This window comes from Boleophthalmus pectinirostris, unplaced genomic scaffold, assembly GCF_026225935.1.
Source record: "Boleophthalmus pectinirostris isolate CB_2022bp ecotype Guang Dong unplaced genomic scaffold, ASM2622593v1 HiC_scaffold_8, whole genome shotgun sequence".
Classification (NCBI taxonomy): Eukaryota; Metazoa; Chordata; class Actinopteri; order Gobiiformes; family Gobiidae; genus Boleophthalmus; species Boleophthalmus pectinirostris.
The window spans coordinates 17,302,636-17,326,574 of NW_026571515.1; the positions used below are offsets into that span (position 1 = coordinate 17,302,636).

Below are 23,939 nucleotides of genomic sequence, written 5' to 3' on the forward strand. Positions count from 1 at the left end.
AAGACGTATCAATTATGTAATATGTGTGCACCATTTTCAGGCTTGCAGGCTGTTGTGTTTGTGTGGCCGTTGTGTGGGGCACCTCCAGTACCCACTACTTTGACCACACCATTGATTTATGAGCGTTCGTGTATATAGATGTATAAATCAAGTCTCTGTTTAGTTGTCCTCTGAGATTCTCACATGGATAATTTATTAACTGCTAATTTACAGTCAAGCAATCCTAATGGGTAAACAGGTCATTGAAATGCATGTAGTACTATAGAAAAAACAGAGTGGACAGAGGTTGGCTGCTGTCCTTAAGTGGCTCTCACAGCAGTGTGTATATACAGTAAGCTTACATCCTAATAACTAGATCATAATTCTAAAATAAACCCACTCAAATGCAAAACCATAAATAAATCTGAAAAATAAAAATGTCTTTAAGTGAAATAAATGTCAATGTGTTTATATATTACAATAGAAATGTCAGCAACCTTTCAGTTTTGAACAGCAGACAGGAACAATGCTGTTGTACTTACTGTACAACCACAAATAGAAAATGTTCCTGTTTTTTGCAATGTCTTCATGAAAAAAAAAAAAAAAAACATTACCCATGTCGTGATGATAGGAAATTCCTTCAGAACAGTATAAAGATATGCCCTGTTTTTAAAGGTGCATCTCCATGGAAAAGCTTTTTCTGAAATGTCCCATAGTATGGCATTAAACATCGATATCCATGGAGTCAAGCAGGTGAAGCTACTAGGCCAAGTTACAGGTCAGATTTGTGGATAAATTACCCAGCTGTTGGTCAGAATGAACAGAGGCGGCACTACCATTTGGCAAATGTTGGCGGCTGCCTAGGGTCCCCAAACCTTTAGAGGCCCCCAAATTCAGTGCCACTAATGGCTGAGGCCTCAGAGCAATTTGATTTTCTCTCATTATGACATTAAATGAGAGTAGTTTACTTTTAAACAATAAAAAAATAATCATATGTAGTGGATGTAAACAAAAATGTAATTGTACTAACAAAAAAATAAAACTACTTTCAGCTCTGATTATTTAGCAGGCTACCTAACTAATACGTTTTCAATCCACCATAATTCAGATAAATACAGATGTTCATGTCTCAAGAACAATGGGGAAAAACAAACAATAAATATAAAAACAGACAAAAAACAACTGTGCATTATAATGAGGGCCCCAAACTCAAATTCACCTTAGGGCCCCCAAATTGCTAACTCCGCCACTGAGAATGCAAGAATTAAAATCCACTGTAGTTGAATAAATACCAGCAATATACATTTAATGCAATACTGTGGAACATTTTGTTCGTGGATACAAGCAGGTGACAGATCCTCCCCCCTAGAAATTACACAGTGCATCTTTAAGTTTATATAGCTGAATCGTTAAATGTTGGATTTGTGGGTTACTAAAGTTTTTGGCAGTATATTGAATAGCTTTTTGGAACAGAAAGACTCTCTCACAAGTTTTTTTAATTTTTAATTTGTAATTTGTGGTTTTGTAAGCAGTGTTGATACAGTGTACACCACAATAATCCTATAGGTGAGAAGTAGGCCTGTTATGATAATTGCTGTATTGACTTATATCTTTTGTGTGTAGAATTTCTTTGTAAAAGATGTCAGATTTGGGGTATTTGTTGTTGTAATGTGATATTATTTGAGATGTAAAAGGTTGAATTAAGCAACTATTTGTTCATTATTGTTATTGTATCAGTGGCATATACTAGCAGCCTCAATATGATCGTTTATCACAGTATATCTCTGTAGCAATTAGGAATTTAAAGGTATCCAAATCTCTCAATATGATACTTCCACCATATGCATCTCACGGTACGATATTTATTGCAATATTTTGTAGAGGCTAACAAAATTGTGAATATGCTACTTTTTCCTTTTAAAAAGCCTTGAAAAATCCTTAGGTTCTGTTATAATATGAAGAATTAAGACTTAAAAGTGTTCACTAACAGTTATTTCTTCATGTAGTCTTCACTGACAACAACAAAGGATCATGGTCTTTGTAGTTCTCTCTGTTTTGTAGCTGTTGCTGCACCAAAACAAAGTGATCTGATATATTGTGATCGCCCACGATATTATTGTGAGACTTTTGACAATACGATATCACTATATTTCGTTTATTGTTACATCCCTAGGAGCAATATATTGTGATTCAAAATTTGTTATCATGGCAGGCCTAGTAAGAAGTCGGCATTATATAAGAGTAGAAATAACCTTATCTTAAAATGCCATATGCCATAAATAATATAAACACATTATACTGGGACCTCTATTTATTTTTGGATGCAAACTCACTACATTGGTATATCTTTGAAATTTTACTCTAGGCCCAGTACATTACATCATAGAAGCCCCTAGTATATTGTATTGAATGTAGTCGTAATAATTAGCATTTGGCCTGTCACAATAACATATTTTAAGTGCAATAGTGCAATATATAGGTGTCTGATTTTCAGCAAAGAAGGACTAAACTGGAAAAACTGCTATCTAGCTTGTGACAGTAATTTTATTTTTGAGAGACTTGCTTAAGAGCACAAATCACCCACCTGTTGTAGTTCCATCTCTTTCTGGTCAGATTGTGTTAAAATAAAGATTATATTAAGTCTAACTTGAGTAGCAGAGCTTCAGAAAGAGCAGTGCTTTCAGTTAGCATCACACCCCATTGGAAACACATCAGTATCAGTATAAGTCTGTGTGATAAATCTGAGTACATGACCCAACAGCAGGGAATCAATACACCACATTTCTATTTTTGTCCACTGTTGTTTTCAGAGTAAAACTGTCTAAATGTCAAGAACTTTGCAGCATGTTTTTCACAAATCACCAGCACGAGGGAGCTTTCAGAAATGGCGCTTAACGTGTAGAATCATAACACGGACGGGGAAATGAATGAGTAGTCACAATCTGAAGGTGCCTATGAAACCGAACACTGCGGATGTGGCCTCTCTCACTCAACTGTCAAACTGTTTTCATTTCACTTTTTTACTGTCAGTTGTATACATTATGTAAAGAGTTGTGGCTAAGGTCTAAAGTGAAGTGGCGTAACTCTAACATAATACACAATCTTAAAGACGGTTCCTTAAAGAGCCCATATTTCACAAAATTGACTCTTGTGAGCCTTAAGCCATGTTAAAATGGTGTTACATCCTCAAAAACTGACCTGGGGTTGTGTTTTGTTTCATTCACACATGTCCGAGTAACCCTTTATTATTATTCTGTCTACATCTCCAAAGCTCAAAATGATCTGTTCCACCATGTGATGTCTTATAGTGGTAGTTTTCAGATTAACAGCTACCTTTTATCTTTAGTTCAGTTGAGAGATGGGAAATTTCAAGGCTGTAATTATCCAAAAAATGATTCCAGTGAAGGTGTGTGGAGTTTAAAATCACAGTGGAGCATTTCCTGTTTTACCACATCACAAAGTGGAGCAAGTGTTTTCAGTTTGAGAGAAGAAATCAGTTTAAATATGCAGGATCTGTGTGTTAAACATGCGTGAATGAAACAAAAAAACACAACTCTATATATTTGTGATGAGAAAACAACATTATAACAGGCCAGAAAACAGAGAAAACAGAGCAAAAGAGAATGTCTCTTTAAGCAGAAACATTTCTAGTGAGATTTGTGGATTATTCTCTCCATCAGATAAATTTCCCATGTTGCTGTACTCGCTAAAAAGATGCGTGAAAGTCCTGACGGGTAAACTTTTGTCTCAATTTGGATTTGACTCGTTTGCACGGCTAATCTCTCATCGACCTAAATCTCATCACAGCTACTTGTTGCAGAATTCTCCGCTCAGTTAGGCCCTCTGCACACGTTATCTTAATGAAATGATCTGATGGTTTGCCTGCGTCAGCCTATTAGATTAACATACCCAGTTGTAAGCTATTTTCCCCCCAAAAAGACAAAACCATTTGACAGCAGCGGTTGCGTTGCAGTAAAGATGCACTGTGCAATCCTCCACCTGCTTGTCTCCATGGAAATATTATCGCTTTGTCTAGAATGTTCCACAGTATACATTAAATCTACTGTATATATCACAAGGGAGACAAGCAGTTTACAGCGCTACGCTACATTACAATTCAAATCTGTGGAGAGTCGCTCCTATTCACAGAAGGAATTAATTGTATTTTTGAGCAATAGAAAATCTTGTAATGAGTAAATGTAAGTTGCATGTGTTTAATGTCATACCATGGAACATTTCAGCAATAACATAAATAACATCTCCAAAAAGTTTCGCAGTGCACCTTTAATTCCACTAGTCTTTAATCACCTGCAGAGGATGCTACTATAAGCCCTAAGCTGACAGAACCTTTGCTGTCTGGCTTTGATTTAATAGGCTAATTCCATTATATTTCATGTCAGGGCTACACCTCCTCTCCACACCACTCTCTACACATACAGATGAATGCTCTCCGCTGCTTTCTGGACTTGTGTTACATATTTAACTGCTCTCTGCTGCCGCATCACTCACACAGATCTCTATTCTGCTCAGGTGAAGTTGTTTACAAGGAAGAGACATTTTGAATCATTACTTTACTTTACTACTTTTAATAACTTGATTAGCTTGATTTATTATGCGACAGACAACCAGTATTTCTTATTGAGTGTAATAAGGTTGTAATGTCACTCTACAGCAGTGTTTCCCAAACTTTTTTTCTGGGGACTCATATTTTAAAAATCACAAACCTTCACGACCCAAGTCAATAGACATTATTCGTAAATCACAAAATAAAGGTGGATTTGACCATTGTTGAAGATTAATGAGGATATTTTATTGTTGACTGAGTGATCGTGTCTCTCTGAACAATTAATATTATTCAAGTTTTAAACAATGAAAAACAGTCATTGAACCAGCAATAAAAAGGATTCATAAGTCGCCTATTTGGACATTAAATGTAGCCCATTTCTTTTTCTTTTCAACATTCAATTGAACCAGCAATATTGGAACCAAATAGTCAAAAGAATAATTACAAAGATTACAAGATTAGAAATGATACAAAACATGAGAGAGGTGGGCCTGTCTGCGTTTTTGTCGTGCGTTCCAGTCCAGAGTGCAGGAGGAGAGCGCCACACACATATCAGGCGCAGTATTCAGTCTGTGTCTGTGCTTTGTCTTCATTTTTGTGCACAGAAAATCCCAATTCACACATATTTGTAGTACTGAAAGGAATAAGCAGAGAAACACTGGCCCTACTGAGGACAGGATATTCTGATGAAATGCTTATCCAGAGTGACAGTCACAGATCCATGTATACAGCTGTATATTGCAGAAATAAATGCAGATCTTGACAAGGCAACGACCCCAAAAATCTCTTGCAACCCACCTGAGGGTCACGACTCAGTCTTTGGGAAACAATGCTCTACAGTATTTACTATATTAAACCCTGTAAAGGAATTTCTTACTTTAAGGACAACACAACAGATTAAGTCCATGAGAAAATGCAGTGGCTAAGAAAATAAATACACAAACCCTGGGTACATGTCTGTCTCACAGGATCAAACTGCATGTACTATTTTGTCATTAATTCAATATAAACGTAAATATATACAAACAATAGTGCTGTAGGCCTTTTGCTTGATGTGACATCTCAATGGTCCACAGCTTAACTAGCCTCTTACTCGGTCTCCATGGATATGGGAAAAACCTTTCACACAATCCAACAGTCCCCTGTTCATTCCCTCAAAATATTTCTCGGAAATCTCCGTAGAATTTCCTCTGGAAGGTCTTCTGCCACATTTGGTGTAAAAAAAAAAGTAGCCTTTCAGATGTTCATTGCTCCTCATCCAGCTCCTTAGTTAGCCTCTTGCACGGGCTCCATGGATATGGGAAAAACAAACAGTTCATTTCACGCAATCCCACTTCTTAGTTATATAATGGGATTTAGCTCAAAAAACAGAAAGTTTCAGAAACTACTCAGCGTGTGAGCCAGGTAGCCACAAAAACCACTCTGTTGACTCTCCTTAGCTCTGAATTATGCCACCACCACAAAATAAAACTTACAATGCATTCAGAACACAGTTAGATCATCTTTAATTTGACCAAAATTTCACATTGACATAAAACATGACATCCTTCACAACAACTTTTTTGCTACAGTGTCTCTTGTTGGTGTGATCGTTCTGTGGCTCTCTGCAAACTCCCATTTAAAAGAGCATCTTCTATGAAAGTCAAACAGCTGCTCATCAGGGCCAACACAAAACTCTGAGCTCAAACACACCAAATGTCAGATACCCCTAAAAGTTTAGAGGAAGTGAGCTCAGCCTGAAGTCATCCATATTTTTCTCATTCGAGCATGGATTCGTAACAGTTCTGCAGTGTCCTCCTGAGATGTTTTTCAGTTCCTAGAAAACAGCTGTGGTCCTGACAGATTATGGGCGTAAATTTGGGCACAAAAATGATGTTGTCGACAGTAAGAGGGTCAGACTGCAGCTAACAGTGGCTCCAAGCAGTGTGAGGAAATTCCCATGCAGTCAACACAGACAATGTAGAGCTTGTGTTCTGTAATAAGTCCTATTCCCTATAGACTTTCATAACATACTAGCTGTTTGTGATACTGGATAATATGCAATTCAAATGTATGATGACATTTGACTTGCTTATAGGACTAGTTCATTATAATTTCTTGGGATGCACTGTATATTGGAACAGATATCGGCTTTCAAATATCAATTCTGCCGATATTTGTAGTTGTAGGATAAGTAGCAGCTACACAATACATTTGAATCAGTTTTATCTTGTTTTATTTTAGTTTAAATGAAGAAAAATTGCTATTATCAGTCCCTGCTTTGGTATCAGTTGATATCGGGCACCAGCAGATACTTAAATCTATAGTGTCAGAGTCGATATCGGATCTGGAAGCTGGATCGCGCGTCCTTAACAGTTTCCATGATACAGTGAGTCATATTTAGGGTGCATTTAGTGATAACCTGGAGCTCACATAATTAAACTGAGTGGAGCATCTGTTGCGAAAATCTGCCAACTACATGTGTGTACCTAGACGGTGAAGCAGCCCAACAGCACATCAACAGCATGGAGTATTTTTGTACATGTAGATTAGAAATTATGGCCAGAATGATGCTATTTTGGAGGGAAATGCAGGTGTTGATTAGTTTTATTAATTAATTAATTAGTTTATTTATTTATTTCATAAAGTATAAAAGACATCAACAGTGTCACAACATCAAACATACAAGAAATGAATGAAAAGGAGCAGAAAGAAGAGTAATCTTATGTTATCTGCTGCCTTTTCCCTTTTCAAGACAAAACATCAACACTGATAGTCAGTTTAAACATTTCAAAACAGTACATTTCAATTCAGGCACAATTATTAGTCAATTGCAAACAGAAATCTTCACTATTATGCACAACAACTTATTTTCTTTGTCATACATACACATTTTATTTTATTTGATGTGTTTTTTAAATACCATCATTGTACTTGATTCTTTTATATCTTTGTCAAGACTCTTTCATAAGTTTACTCCTTTCACAGTAATGCTTTGCTCCATAACATTTTTTCTGAATCTGGGTATTTTTAACATGTAGGTCATGCATTTTCAACACTTTAACTTATATAATGCACTTTAAGTTAACAATGGGTTGGATGGCTCTTTACAGTGACTCTTGGTTTGTAGATTTAGAGGTGTTAACACTTTTTTAATCAGTTTAATATCATACCACGTATCAAATTACAGACAAGTAGAGAACATTTAAATCATTTAAATATATTCATTTCTACCAGGTTAGACTGAGCCACTAGGCCTTTATTCATGTTTAGATCCTCAATAGGACACACCAACTGTTTGATAGTTGGCTTTATCAAGGTAGAGTTAAAAAAAAAATTGCAGTGCCTAAAGGGCCCATATTATGCTACTATCTGATTTATAATGTTGTTTCCTCATCGCAGACATACCTGGAGTTGTGGTTTGTTTTATTCATACACATTTAACACTGAAACCCTGAATACTTAGGCCATTTTCTTCTCTCAATCTGAAAACACTTGTTACATTTTGTGATGTGGTAATACAAGAAGTGCTCCAATGTGTTTTTAAACCAAATAGTCTAGTTTGAACATGGTATAGTGAGTTTGACACCTTCACTTATCAATCTTCTATTTAAATTGTTGTCTGAATTATTATTATTTTGTCATTTATTATATCATGTTATTTCTTGTATTTGGGTGGATGGGGGATCTGTTTAGATTTCCTCGTTTGATTCGGCGCCTTTGTGACCTTGAATGTGTGTGATCCCCCGTTCTCCCTGGCTGCTCCCCCTCTCTTTGCCTCTCTCTTTTTCCCTCTACCTCTCTCTCTCTCTAACTGAACTCTTTCTGTGAATTCCCTCCTCCTCCTCCGCTGCTCCTCAGATCATTTACATGGGCTTTGTTCTGGGCAGATTAAGGTCATTTGATGATGAGGGCCTCTGGAGTCTCCAAGGTCTCAGGCCCCTGTACAAAGTCACTTAAATGAAATCTTCTTTTCTACACTTCTTCATTTGAAATGAAACTGCTCTAATCTGGGCTGTTTTACCGTATTTGTATTGTGTTGTTTAGGGAAGGGTCTTATATTGACTGAAGTGTTATTGTTCCAGTATCTCTTAGTTTTGAACCTTGTGAAGAATTTGTTTTTGGTCAACCGTGCTATGACTGTTTGGAAACCACCTCCAAACCTGTTCTAAATGTATATACTTTCTGCTGGCCTCTTTTTCAACCGTTGGAGATTCTGTGGAAACTTGTACATGCATTTTTAACTCCTTTTGGGGATTTTGGTGCATCAGTGGTTAGAATTGTGGTCCCCAAACCTGAAGCAGACCAAGTTATGTCATTGTGTTGGCCCAGAAAATCATATCTTGAATTTATTTATTTTAAAGGAATAAATGCTGCTATTATTATATTATTATTAGTCCTTGCATTGGTATCGGTTAATCATCAGTAGTTACTTAAAGCTGTAGTATCGAAATTGATAAATGAAAAAACTGGATCGTGTGTATAATTTCCATGATATAATCCATAATTTCCAGGATATAGTGAAATTTAGGGTGCATTTAGTGATAACTTGGACCTCATATTCTGTCGACACTTCACCGACTCTGTTTAGTATTAATCTGTTGTGAGTATGAGTGAATGGTGGTGGTTGGAGGGGTTGATGGCACAGATTGGCAGACTCTCTTTTGTCAGTCTACCCCAGGGCATCTGTGGCTACTGTAGTATCTTACCACTACTGAGCAAGGAGGGAATGATTAACTAACTTCAGTGTAGCGATTTGAGAGGCTTTGACAAGTCTGTAAATCACAATGTGTAAGGGATTATTGTTATTTTTAACCTTTACAGAATGTAGTTACAGTTACCCGAAGTGGTTGAGAAAGTCACTACTTTGCTTATGATTTTATGAAATGTAAATATCTGTTAGCCTGATTCATCAGCCGGTGTCACTTCATGAAAACCGTCTGACCTTGCAGCAGAATTCATAGAATTCATTCGCTCGACTGTAGGTGGGTACTTTTTTTATTAACCAGTTGCTGCTATTTGGTTGTGATGGGGCTAACTGGTATATTAAGCTTTTCGGATTTGCACTTCCTGGGTTCTTACAAACCGTCTAGTGTATTCTAATTCCTGACCTAGTCGCTAGAGAGAAATTAAATTGAGCGGAGACTAATAATCTGTGGTGCAGTAGGAAAACAAAGATAGTCTCATTATTTCAGATCCCCTAACCCACAGGTTGGCGGTGCGATTTCAGTTCCCACAGATGTATACTGTCATTGTGTACTTGGGCAAGACACTTAACCCACCTCACCCCTGAATGTGTCTATGAATGTATGTGTGAATGGGTGAGTAGTTTCTTGATGTAAAGTGCTTTGAGTGTCTTGAAGGTGGAAAAGTGCTATATAAAAATGAGACTATTGACCATTTTACCATTTACCATTAAAGTTTTTGTATACCTTCAGCTAGAGGTTGGAAAGATATCAAATTATCAATAATACTGTGAAAGTTGGTTATATAAAAATGTGTCACAGCGTTGAATTCACACTGTTAAACTAAGCGTGTTTCGTTTGGCACTATATAGCCACAAACTATATGATGCAATGTCTCCAGTCAGTTTTCTTTTTCATACATAGAAAAAAAAACTAACAAAATGCCATGTTGTTGTTTTTTTTCATTGATCTTTCCAATTTCATAGCTAGAACAAATTTAACACAGCCAGCTGTAGCATTTGACATTATAAACTGCATAAAAAATGTTGAGTTTGAGACATGTCAGATTGTCGTGAATATAATGAACAATGCTCTTTGTGGTTTGTAATCTGAAGTGTCTGGTTTCTTCAAAGTGGATGGGAAAATGATTTAAAACAGCAGACTGGCACTTGTTGCTCTGAGTTAGTTGAGAAATTGTCACCGGATGTGGGCAGTTGCTTCTGTGTGTTCTTGTTCAATTCTGAAACTAAGATAAGAAGTGGAGGACTGCTCTCATTCATTTTTAGTCCTCAAAATCTACACTTTTGTTTAGTTTGTTTATTTTATTTTACAGAGACATGTATAGGAGCATTAATCAAAGAAATGCTTTAAATTTGCTTGCCTTCTAGCTCTTTTAGCTTCACACTAATTCATCAAGTGAATGGATTATAGTGCTGTTTTCTGATCTGTTATAATGTTTCTTCATCAAAAACATACCTGGAGTTATGTTTTGTTTCATGACATTTAACACGCCAAACCTGCATATTTAGGCTTAGTTCTTCACTCAGAAAACACTCTGTTCTACCTTGTGATGTCATGATGTAATACAGGAAGTGATGCACTGTGTTTTTAAACTTCATACACCTTCACGAGAATCTTCTGAATCATTTCAGCCCTGGAATTGCCCATTTCTATTGAACTAAAGGTAAACTATAGCTGTTAACTTGAAAACTACCTCTTCATGGCATCACAAGGTGGAACAGAGCAATTCGAGATGTGGACAGACTAATAAGAAAGGATTACTCAAACGTGTGAATGAAACAAAACACAATTCCAGGTATAGTTTTGATAAGGTAACAGAATTCTAACATGACTTAAAGCTCTCAAGAGTCCATTTTGTGTAGTGCAGGACCTTTGAGAGGAGGGCCCACCGGTGGTACCGCAGACATTTTATTCATTTGTTCCTTTTTGTCCACCATTTGTTTAAAGAGGAGCTCATCAGGCTTATAGAAATGCAAAACATAAAGGGAAAACTATAGTCCACTTATTTTTAAAATCATTCATATTGCAGAATGGGAAGAACCAGGATCAGTTTGGACACCAAAGCCACAAATAAAAAAAAATTAAAAAGCCTAAAATGTACTACATTTGAAAACAACTTTTATAGTAATGCATGGATAAAAAACAAACAAACAACAACACCAAAAAAAAAAACGTAATGACAATCACTTTGACATGGGAATTGTATACACTAAACAAATGCTCAGTGAATGTCTATAAGACTATCAATCCAGACTCCTCCTCATATTTACCACCTGTAATTAGAGTAGATCAGACAGCAGAGGACAAAACTACAGAGTCTCTGCTTCACATAGATTCCTGCTATTTGTTTTTTACTCCAAAGGCTTCAGAAGAAGATTTAATTTGAATATGGGTTAATCAGTTAGTCAGGCATTTCAGGAAAAATCTGCACCAAAGGCATTGTGCAACTTTTCCAGTGGAGGGCCATCACCTGCTTGTCTTCATGAAGATGTTATTGCTTTGTCTAGAATGTTCCACTGTAGAGATTAACCCTATCTACCTCAAGGGAGACAACTATAGGCTACATGATACGTCAGATCTGTGGAGATGCAACCCAATTCACAGTGAGAATTATTGTGTTTTTGAGCAATAGAAACACCAGTAATGGATAAATGCTAGATAGATGTGCTTAATGTCATATCATGGAACATTTCAGGCAAAACAATAACATCTCCATGGAGACAAGCAAGGGACGGACCCCCCGCCAGAAAGGTTGCTCAATGCACTTTTAAGTCATCACTCCCTGTAGGAAGAAGCTCTCTCCACTTGAAACATACATTACATCTGAAGATCCCCTTGTCTTACTCTATTTCGCTTCCTGTCTAAAATGTCAGTATATTTATGTTGAATACAGCCAAGAAATAATGCATTTTTTATTTGCAGGCTCCTTTCTGGGCTCTCAAGGACACCGTGCAAACAACAGTTAAGACACACAATTAAAAAAACATGAAAAGCAATCAAACAATACAGGGCCGGTTGTAAAACATCAGAGCTTTAATGGAGGTAGGCTCATTTAAATAAATGGTTTCCAGTCTGGATTTGAATGCTGCAAGTGAATCAAAATTACGGAGATCGGAACTGGAGGATTCTTGATAAAAAAGGGTAGACAATAATCGTTCATGGGACATTTTATATCATCGTGATAATTGCCGTCAAAAACTATTGCTATTGTACCACCAGAATGTGCAGAAAAAAGGTTACTAAACCATAGAGTTCTTTTTATTTATTTATGTATTTATATTTTGTAAATCTATTCCTTTCACAGATCAAATAAAATAAAAAAATCATGAATAATTGTTCCCCACCCCAACTACGTCACTGATGAGCCATATTCATTATTCATATGCATCATCCATTAACTTAAACATTTTCCTTAGTCACATCATTAATCATTGTTTTATCCTTGTACATTAGCTAGATCATTGTTATTTTTAGATAGAACAAAGTACAATACTATAACTGGAACTTACTTAGAATATTAAAATTATAATTATGCATATCCATAAAAAACATGAATTAATTATCGTGACATTATCTTTAATCGCTATTATTTTGGCCATGATAATCGTGACAGCATATTTCAATATCGTCCCATGCCTAAGCTGGAGAGCAAAGTGACATAATGCTCTGTCCCCATGTTGACGGGACCAGCATGTGTATTTATGGTGAAATTGTGTATTTATATTTTGAAGCTTTATCTTGTTTTGTCCACCTCCAACTCCAATAAATATGCTTGTTTTGAACACACAGTAGTTGTGCAACCAGTAATTTCAGCCAGTTCTTACGCCTATTACAATCTAACTTATCATTCTATACAGGGCAGTAAACCGGAGGTGGCAAAGGTGTTTGTTGTTCAGGGGCCCAGTGTTTTAGGGGCCCAGAATTTGACCCTCTTTTTATTAATTTATATTAGAGGTAGGACCATGAAACACTAACACCAAAGTTCTGTCAATGGTCCTTGTTCTAAGTTGGAGCAATATATGTTGGGGCTAAACATTTATTGTGTGTACTATGCCATTGTGAAGGTAGGGAGATTTGGGGTATTGTTGTTGTAATATGATAAGATTTTAGCTCTAGAGCAGGGGTGTCAAATTCATTTTGGTCTTGATCCCAAAGGGGCCGGATCAGAAAACTCATGTCAAATATACCCCGAAAATAGCAATAAGTTAAAATATTTGTGCAGAGAAACACAAATCTATTACAGAAATCTTATTTAATTGATGAACTCTTTCTTTTACAAAATATTATAATATCATGAACAACCTGAAACTTTAAGAAAAATGCAATTTCAACATAATGATTTAACATTAACTTGTATACAAATAGGAATAAGTCAATTTTTCTTGGAAAATCCTGCGCTCGGCATCCACTTTTCTCATTTTTGACATTTTGCTGATGAGGGTGTGATGATCAACAGTCAAAATGATCGTCTTTTAAGTGCGCTTGGAAAGAGGCAAGTCTTCATTTGTGCTGCGCTGGTGGGAGGCGTACACGAACAAAGTCAATGGAGATGCTGCTATGCTAAGTGGCGCAGAAAATTACCAATATGTTAATAGAAAATATAATTAAAATATTTTAGTAGAAATTGAGCTGAGGGCCAGATTAAAGGTCTTGGAGGGCCGGATCTGGCCCCTGGGCCGTGTGTTTGACACCCCTGCTCTAGAGGGTTGAAAATGCTGTTTCTGTGGTAAATTATTGGTTCTGATATTTATTTGTTGAAGCTCAGGCCTTTTAATGATAGTGTCTATTTAAAAATGGTTTGCTGGGATTATCTTACATTATTGTTATTGTATCAGGGGTATAACGTAGTTTCAATATTATTGTTTATTTCAGTCTATCTCTGTAGCAGTTGGGTATATGACAATATCCAAATCTCTCACTACGATATTTTCACAATATGCATCTCATGGTACAATATTTAATGGAATATTTTGTGAAGGCTAACCAAATTGTGAACATTTCTCTTTTAAAATGCCTTGACAAGCCTTTGCTTCTGTCATAATCCAAAAAATTAAGATTTAAAAGTGCTCATAAGTTATTTTGTCATGTCAAGTCGACACTGAGACGGAGCAAAGGATCATGGTCTATGTAGTTCCCTTTGTGTTTTTTAGCGATTGCTGCATCATAACTATTCATTTAATCAAAAAAAAACTTGTAATCTGATGTTCTGTGATGGCCCAAGATATTATTGTGACACTTTTGGTAATGCACTATCACAATATTTAGTATATTATTACATCCCTAGTAGCAATATATCATACTTCAAAATTTTTTTATCGTGACAGGCCTACCAGTTGTTGTTACAAGAATGTAATTGTGACCAAAATACATTTTTACAAGAGTTGGACAATTGGCATGTTCATTTGTAATGGTGGTAGCATCCATTACATCTTTTACTACTTTGAATTCACACATATAGCAGCTTATAAGACCCCATCATGTCTCGTATTGACATGTAGTGGACTGACCTCGAGCCTGCGTGCCCTTCGTTACTGCATTCACCCCCTCACCCCTCCCCTTTAGTCTCTGACCCCTCCCCCTCCAGCTCCCGCCGCCGTTCCCGTCCGCTGTCCACTGCACACTGTCCTTCATGTCCAATCTCCTCTGGTGTCAGTGTCTTCTCTTGACTGGGCTGACCTCATTTGTCTTAGCGCTCCCTCGCCCTCTCTTATTCTCTCATATCACACTACATAAATCTCGCTGTCCTTTGGCCCCGCTGTCCTCTCCAGGATCCTCGTGTAGTTTAGAGCAGGAAAGAGCTTCACCGTAGTCAATTACAGGTGCATTAAAATGTAGTGCAAGTGCATTGACTGTTGACCTCAGTCTGGATCTTGTGGATTATAGAAGGGGAAGGTTTTGTGGTTCTATTCTCTTTTATGGGTAACAATCTTTGCAAAATAACAAAAATAGATTTCATTTTATTTTTATGTTTTTTTCTTTTGTTTTTAATTTTATTTTCATTTATTAATTTAAATTTGTATTTATTTATTTATTTTTGTTGTATTTTATTTTCTTCAAATTTTTTTAATTTACTTTTTTTCTGTTTCTTTGTCAGTACAACTAATAATTACTGAATTGTATAGAACCAGGATTGGGCCCAGCAAAAAGACTATATTGACCTATACTGTGCAGGTTTTCTTACTTCATGGACAACACTAATTGCTTTAATCCACATCTTTTCAGCCATAGTCCCATTAGATTGTAGCAAAACAAAAGAGAAAACAAGCATAAAATGGATGAGTATGATTTTCAGTAATCAATAAGCAGAGTAGAAATTCGAGACAGTGCAAAGTATGCAGTATTGATAATGAAATTGCCTTGTCTTATCTCTCCTTCTGCTTAGGTCACTTCACCTATGGATCTGCCTGCAGGACCTCATGGACACAGCGCTGACAACTCATCACAGACCTACATGAGGCTGTAGAGGTCACAGGGTCACGCGGGAGACGAATCACCCAGGTCAAAGTTCACAGGCGCACACTCTCCCAGCCCGAGAGAGGGAACCGGCGAGGACAGCGACAAGCCAAGGTCCCGGGGGTCAACCATGATGACGTCACACGGCAAGCTGCGGAGGGAGAAGGGGAGTCTGGCCGAGTATGAGTCGCAGATGAAAGGTGGGTGCCTGGACCCTTGGGTGGCCAGTCTGTGCTTATTCTATTTGTGCTGTGTGTGTACAGTGATGGGAAGAATACTTTGAAAATGGTTTTAGTTACAAAATACTGAAGACCTGCATTAAAGGGGCCATATAACATTAATTTCTGATGCATGTTATAATGTTGTTTCCTCGACACAACACACCTGGAGTTCTGTTTTGTTTCATTTATACATGTTTAACACACAAACCCTGCATAATTAGGCTTGAGTTCTTCTCTCAATTAAAAAAAAACAAAACTCTCTGTTCCACCTTGTGATGTCATGTGGTAATACAGGAAGTTCTTCAGTCCGTCTCCATACACTATAATTATTCAGATAATGTCAGCCCTTCAAATGCCAATCTCTACTTAACTAAAGCTAAAAGGTACTTAAAAACTAACTTCATGATATCACAAAGTGGAACAGAGTATTTTGAGATTTGGAGATGTAGACAGACAAATAAAACAGGTGTGAATCAAATAAAACACAATACCAGATATGTTTTTGAGGAGATAACAACATTATAACATGGCTTAAAGTTCGTAAGTGTCAATTTTACATAATATATGACCTTTAAATTATGTAACTTTGATTTATTCCCTGTTTTTAAAGCTTTTCCTATCACTAGAAGAAGTTAAACTCAAACATACACACATCATAAGAGTGCTATTTCTGTTTTTCTCACTAATTCTGTGCAGTTCGAAGCCTAAATTGTGAGATCAAGAAATGCAGTATGTCCCTTAGATTTCAGAAAAGTAACTGAACCACCAAAAGAAACAAGTAACTGTGCTGTAATATAGTTCAATTCAAAATTAGTGTTCAGATTACACGTTCATGGTACATGTATTCAGTTACTTCCCAACACTGTATCTATATTTGTGGGTATGTGCGGTCTGAGATGCGTGACTGCTCCCATCACACCAGAGAATTCATGCATGGGTTCAGTTTCCACACTCACCCAACCATAGATCCATAGTGTGTTTTCTCCTCATATGTATGCAAATGCCTACATGTTACTGTTATTGTCTGCCAATATTTGGATAAAATATTTGTGTACAGTATTACAATCTCAACTGAACTACCCAACCAACTTTTCTCTTAAATAATAAGTAGTATAAATAGTAACATGTTTCTCCCATAAACTGTAGCACAAAAGGAGGAGTTTGTGACAAAATACAGACATCTGCAGTCTGCTGTCTTCATCTAATTATAAAACATTTGAGTTTGCATTTTTGTAACACAGAGGCAAGTTAAGTGAGTCAATATACAAATAAATAAAATATGCTATAAATGCTTTAAATGATGAATTACTGCTGTATTATGGTTAATATGATTATTATGATTATTGTTTCATTGTTGCTGCTGAAAAATTATTTTCTTCAGAGTAAATTAAGTATCTATCTTTCTTCTATTTATCTATATCACTGTTTCCCAAAGACTGGGTTGCGACCCTCAGGTGGGTTGAGTGGGTGAGATTTTTTTGGGGTTGCGTTGTCACAATCTGCAAGTAGGTCAAATGAATGTTGAAGAAAAGAAAAGAAAAGAAATGGGCTACATTTTATGTCCAAATCGATGACTTGGATAATTTTTATTGCTGGTTTAATTACGGTTTTTCATTGTTTAAAACTTGAGTAATACACAGTTTTCCGAGAGACCTCGATCACTGAAATATCCTCATTAATGTTCAATAATGGTCAAAGCCACCTTTAGTTTGTGATTTATGAATAATGTCTATTGACTTGGGTCATGAAGGGTTGTGACTTCAAAATTTGGATCCCAAGAAAAAAAGGTTGGGAAACACTGAACTATATGACTCTTTGGGAGGAGATCTAATTGGCTTTTAGTGGTCCACTCTGCTTCACTTCCATTATGTCTGGAAAAAACTAAAGCTATATTAGAGGCCAAAAAATGCATACGAATACTCGTGATGTGCCAAAAGGTCTGTGAGTACTACGAACCAGGCCTGTCAGCAGAAATTTGGGGGCCCGGGGCAAAAAGTCTCACATGGGTCCCCCTCTAATATAATTTAATATGAAAGGTCAAATCACAGGGTCAAATACTGGGCCCCTAAGATTGGTGGGTGCAGTAAAACAGACGCCTTTGTCTCCCTGTCGACTCCACTGCTAGGAACAAGTTAGACAGAATTTACTACTTTCTCCTTTGTTTTGAAAATTGGTTACCTCAATCCTATCTAGATCGATTTATATTGCACATTTTACAAACAAAGCAGTTTCCAAAGTGCTGCACAGATAACTTAAAATGAAGACAACAAAAGGCAAATTGCAAAAAAATTTTATCATACCAGTCCTAAAACAATAAAAAAAGGTAAAAATCGAATACGCTTTAAGATAAACAACTCAAAACACTTAACTCATCACATGCTTTAAAAACTCACCACACTCTTTGAGCAAAATGATATACCCACAGTGCTTAAAGCGTGATCCTGTGTGCACTGTGTTATTACTAATATTTCGGTCTTTCCCCAAAATCTGAACTCATTTTAAACACACAGTGATTTGCTTCATTCCCTTCATCGCACTGCCGCAATTATTCAAAGTGTTTCTGTGGTCATTAAACTTTTGCTGTATTTGCTAAAATTGAAGCTGGTGAAAATTTCCTTCTTCTTTGATGTGAGCAGATCGTTCCTCATTTAGAGAAAAATAAATTACCACCAAGATTTGATCAGAATTATAATACTTATCATAATACCCTTGTTTAAAATATACTGCAATTCTAGTACAAGTAGTTGTAGTGCCTAGAGATGCACTGATCAGTTTTTTTCAGTTCCAATACCAATTTCGATACTATGGCTGCCAATCCAACTGCGTCACGTAGCTATTAGGGGTGTAACGATATCCAAGTCTCACGATACGATATCGTCACAGTTTGAACCTCATGATACGATATTTATTGCGGTATTGTGTTAAAGCTCACAATACAGTGGGGAGGCTCACTATTCGGAATGCAACAATATCCAAATCTCTCGATATTTTCACGATATGCATCTCAAGGTACAATATTAATTGCACTATTTTTTGGAGACTAACAACATTGAATATGCTACTTTTTCCTCTTAAAATGCCTTGACAAGATTTAATCCAAAGAACTAAAACTTAAAAGTGTTTAGAACTGTTATTTCCTCTTGTAGTCTACATTGAAATGGAGCAAAGGATCATGGTCTGTGTAGTTCCCTCTGCCTTTTTTTAGCTATTGCTGCACCATAACTCTTAATTTAAGCTAAGAGACTTGTAATTCGATATATTGTGATGGTCCACGACATTAGTGTGAGAAGTTTGATGATACAATATCACAATATTTCAGTTATTGTTATTTCCTAGTAGCTATTATTTATTTCTCAAGTAACAACAGAACAGTTTTGTGTAAATGAAGGTTCAAACATTATGAGACTTATGGGCCAACTACATCCAGTGAATCATCTTATAACATCAGGTTATTATATGTCCAACCAGAATGTCAGCTGAACCGATATTTGGAAGCTCATATCCAGTACTAATATCAGATCGGTGCATCCCTAGTAGGTCTACAGTAGTAATGAAAGGATTTTAAACTAAGCACTTCCCCACTTATAAACTTGCCTTTTCATATTGAGATCCCTTTTTGGCGGGAGACACATACAAAACCGCAAACTCAGTGAGCTTGGTGATTGTTGCGTGCTTCACAGATCTTCCTCAGTGATACTTTGCATGTTTTCACCCCTCGTTCGGATGAATTATGAGTTCAAAGTGTAATAATTAAGCGTGCGTATAACATTTGGCCCTGACTGCAGCGTGCGGGTCATGTGCTCCTCTCCGTGTCTGGCTCTGTGTACTGTACTACAAGGGGGTATTTATAGCTTTAGTAGTGATGCTGTCTCCTCACATCGACTCACCCCCGGGCTGTGTACGCACCAACTCACACAAAAGAGGAAAAGCGCCGTAGACACAAAGAACAAAATCAGTCAAAAACTCCAAATTGGTTAGACTTTAAAGATGCACTATGCAGCTTCTCGGTTGGGGGTCCGTCACCTGCTTGTTTCTATGGATATATCACTGTACTGCTTCGAATGTTCCACAATATGACGTTAAACAGATCTGCCTTACATGTATTCAATTACAGGTGGTTTTATAGCTCAAAAATAAACAGGCATTCTTACTGTGAGTGGGCTTGCCTCTCCACAGATCTGATCTTGGTCTCCCTGATGATAGAAAGGTTAAATGACATACTGTGAAACATTTCAGACAAAGCAATAGCATTTCCATGGAGAAAAGCTTGTATAAATGTAAGCTCTTATAAATGGTTTGAGAAATGGAGGCACTAAGGCACATCAGTGGGTGTAACAGTGATGATAAAATTATGAAATATTAAAATGCACTTTACATTGCTTGAATAAAATGCTATCTAAGTAGAATAAAAGCTGAAATGCTATGAATAACAATAACCGTCAAAAGTCTCACAATAATATCGTGGGCTGTCACAATATATCGAATTACAAGTTCCTTTGCTTAAATGCATGGTTTTATAGAAGCAACAACTTATAAACACTGGGAACTACATATGCCATGATTCATTTTAATGCAGACCACACAAAGAAATATGTTTTTTACTTGAATTCTTGACTATGACTATGACTATGACTATGACTATGCAAAAAAGTGTCCTATCTACAATTATATTAGCCTCTTCAAAATATCGCAGTAAATATCGTACCGTGAGATGCATATCATGATAATATCATGCCGTGAGATTTGGACAGTGTTGTGCAAGTTCACACTTTTCATGAACTAATTCAAAGGTCAGTTCACACATTTTCATAGTGAACTGTTCACGTTCATAGTTCACAATTTTAATTTTGAACTAGTTCAATAGTTCAAAGTTCAGTTCATTTTATTTTTAGGTGAGATATGTAAATGAAAGGCTGAACTTGTTTTTCAAACTGACTTCTGACTAAACTGTGCGTATGTCATGTTCGAGATGGTTCATGTTTTCAGAGATCATACGTGTTCAGATTTAGTCATTTCACTCACTTTATTTATGTTGGTAACTTTATTTATTTTGGCTACTGTTGTGATGAAAAGACTGAAAAGTGTTTGTCTACATGCACCATGACGAAACCGGGATACTCAAAAAACCCGATCAAACCTGGGACACTGATGTGCATGTAAACACACTCAGGGAGTGGTACAGTGATCTCCAAGGAGGAGCCAGAGCCGAAACGTGGGACCGTGAGGCCGCAACTCCAGTGTTTGTGCTGACAGATGCAGCCTCGTCTCCTTACGCTACGCACAATAAACCTACATTCAGTTTGTTTATTAAAAATGAACATGATCGACAAAACTATAAATGATCAAAACACTGGATTTGGATATCGTTACATCCCTCTGACTAGGGATGTAACGACATATGGACGATGAGTAAAGTTGCACAGTGCACATTTAGCCCTTCCCATCTGGATTAAAATCAGAATTTCTTTGTCATTTCAGTTTAAAAATTACACAGAAACTAAACACTTTATTTGCAGTATAAAACAAGTTCAATAAATACCATCAAACATTGTATCTCAAATGCAGTCTTTACCATGTTTTTGCCAGCTCTAGCCTCTTACAGCCCTTAGCACAGATGTTTTCATGTGTACACAGAGGTTATGTCAGGAAGCTGGATATAAATAGTCCCATAAACCTATATCTATAATCCTCTGCAGTACATCACTTATGGACTGGCCTCATGTTGTCTGCTCCAGTGTACTAACGTGAGCGTGTGCATGGGACTGTGAGGAACACATGGGGCTGGCTTGTTTCTCATGGTCTTTTTCCCCTACAGCAGGTTTAACAATTCAAGAGTTTAGTTCAGGACAGTTTATACATGGCCATAAAAAAAAGACTCTACCTAGCAACTGTTATTCAGTGTTTGAGGCCATTATAGTTGTTGTGACTATACTAAATGCTAGCTTTTCATTTTGCTGTTACATTAAAGGTGCATTGTGTAACTTCTCTGCTTGCCTCCATGAAGATTTTATTGTTTTGCCTTGATTATTTCACAGTATAGAACAAAATTTGGTGATCACAATGGAGACAGGTTAAGGCTCAGATCTATGGAGAAGCAAGAAAATAATTCATGTTTTCAAGATATTTTTAAAGCTATAAAAAACATGTAATTGAGGGAGATCTGTCCAGGGCAGGGGGTAGGAAGTATAGATGTGCCAGAAGTTTGGCTTTAGAATATTTCATGATAAATGAAATAACTTGAATAAAAAATAGTTGAAATGGAAATAATTGGGAAACAAAAGGCATTAATATGTGATAGATGGGTATGATTTTACATTACTTTTCAGCATCTTTAATTCAGACAAATTTCAAGTTGAGAAATTCAGATAAAAAATATATTATATAAATATTTTATTACTATGGGAAATTGCTAACACCAGGGGGCGGCCATACTCATAGAGGCCACGGCCAGAGTGAAGGGTCTGAGCCACCCCCACCGTTCAGCACTGGTCCTGGTCTCAGTCCTGCTCTCAGTTCTGGTTTTGGTCCTGGTCTCAGTCCCGAGCTCAGTCCTGGTCCTGGTCCCGGTCTCAGTGCCGGTCTCAGTCCTGGTCTCAGTCCTGGTCTCAGTCCTGGTCTCAGTCCTGGTCTCAGTTCTGGTCTCAGCTCTGGTTTGGTCCCGGTCTCAGTCCTGATCTCAGTGCCTGTCTCACTCCCGGTCTCACTCCCGGTCTCAGTCTCGGTCTCAGTCCTTGTCTGGTCCCGGTCTCAGTCCCAGTCTGGTCCCGGCTCTCAGTCCCGATCACCCGACAGTCTACGTGAGTCTACCTCCGTGCCCGTCCCGACACTCAGTCTTGGTTTGGTCCTGTTGTAGTCCTGTAGTTCAGCCCTGGTTCAGTCCTGGTTCAGCCCATATGTGGCGCATAAGTCCGACATCACAGTTTAAGTCACGGACCAGACCGGGACCAGACCAGGACTTTTTATTCAAGTTATTTCATTCATCATGAAATATTCAAATTCTAAACTTCTGGCACATCTATACTTCCATAGTAGGGTCCGCTACCTGTTTGTCTCCATGAAAATATTATTGCTGTGCTAAGAAGGAGAGACTGTAGGTTAGGTTAATTTATTTGCCATTTGCAGTTAAAAACACATCGGAAAAAACATGCAAAAAGCCCCAAGTGCACCATGAGTCATTAGAAACAACCACATGAACAAATAATAGACAATCATTACACACGACAGCATGACATTAAACTTATCTATCACCATGGAAACAAGCAGAGGTGAGACTATGCAGGATAATTCACAGGTCAGATCTTAGGAGAGATAACCTTTTTCCAGGTATTTTTTAGCAATAAATACACTTGTAATTAAATAAATCAAGACGTATAAGTTTATTATCATACTGTGGAATATTCCAAATAAACCAATAACATTTCAAGCCATCATGCAGGCGGCAGATTCCCACTAGGAAAGCTACATACTGTACCTTTGAGTCTATATGGTCCAACTCTATTAAAGTTGAATTTCACAGTTTTAAACCAATAGACCAATAGATGTGGATGCAACTACAAGCAAATCAGAAAAGAGAGGACACTCCACTAAAATACAGTTATAATATATGTATATAATGACAAAAAAATATATAGTCAATATTGTAATTTTTTTTTTTTTTCAGACTTGCGGGCCCAGCTGGGAGAGCAGATGAAGATCTTGGACTTGCAGGTGGAAGTGAAACAGCAGCAGCTCTCGGACCTCTCAGAGTTCCTCCGTCGGCGCGGAGACATCGAGACGGAATACGCCCGTGCTCTGGACAAACTCACCGAGAGGTTCACCCACAAAACCAAGAAGTGAGTACTAGCCATCTACGCCACATCTTTCACTTTAGTTGATTTTTGACTCTCTGATCTGGAGTTCTGGTTCATTAATGGGCAAACTGCTGATGGATATTTTGCTGATGAAAGAAGAGAAGAGTTTGATTTTATGATGATTATTTATGTTTTGATTTGTTTGTGTTGTGATTTGAATGTATTCTGTAAAGCACTTTGAATTACT

The 23,939-nt window shown here is 37.1% G+C and overlaps 1 protein-coding gene across 1 annotated transcript in view; it reads left to right on the forward strand.

Annotated features, from left to right (window-relative positions):
• Positions 1–23,939, forward strand: part of arhgap4b (Rho GTPase activating protein 4b) — a 57,777-nt gene that overhangs the window by 297 nt on the left and 33,541 nt on the right. The window contains exons 2-3 of the mRNA XM_055165982.1: positions 15,611–15,881; positions 23,563–23,734. Coding sequence (XP_055021957.1) covers positions 15,812–15,881; positions 23,563–23,734 — 242 coding nt within the window. The 5' untranslated portion in view covers positions 15,611–15,811. The remainder of the gene's footprint in view (positions 1–15,610; positions 15,882–23,562; positions 23,735–23,939) is intronic.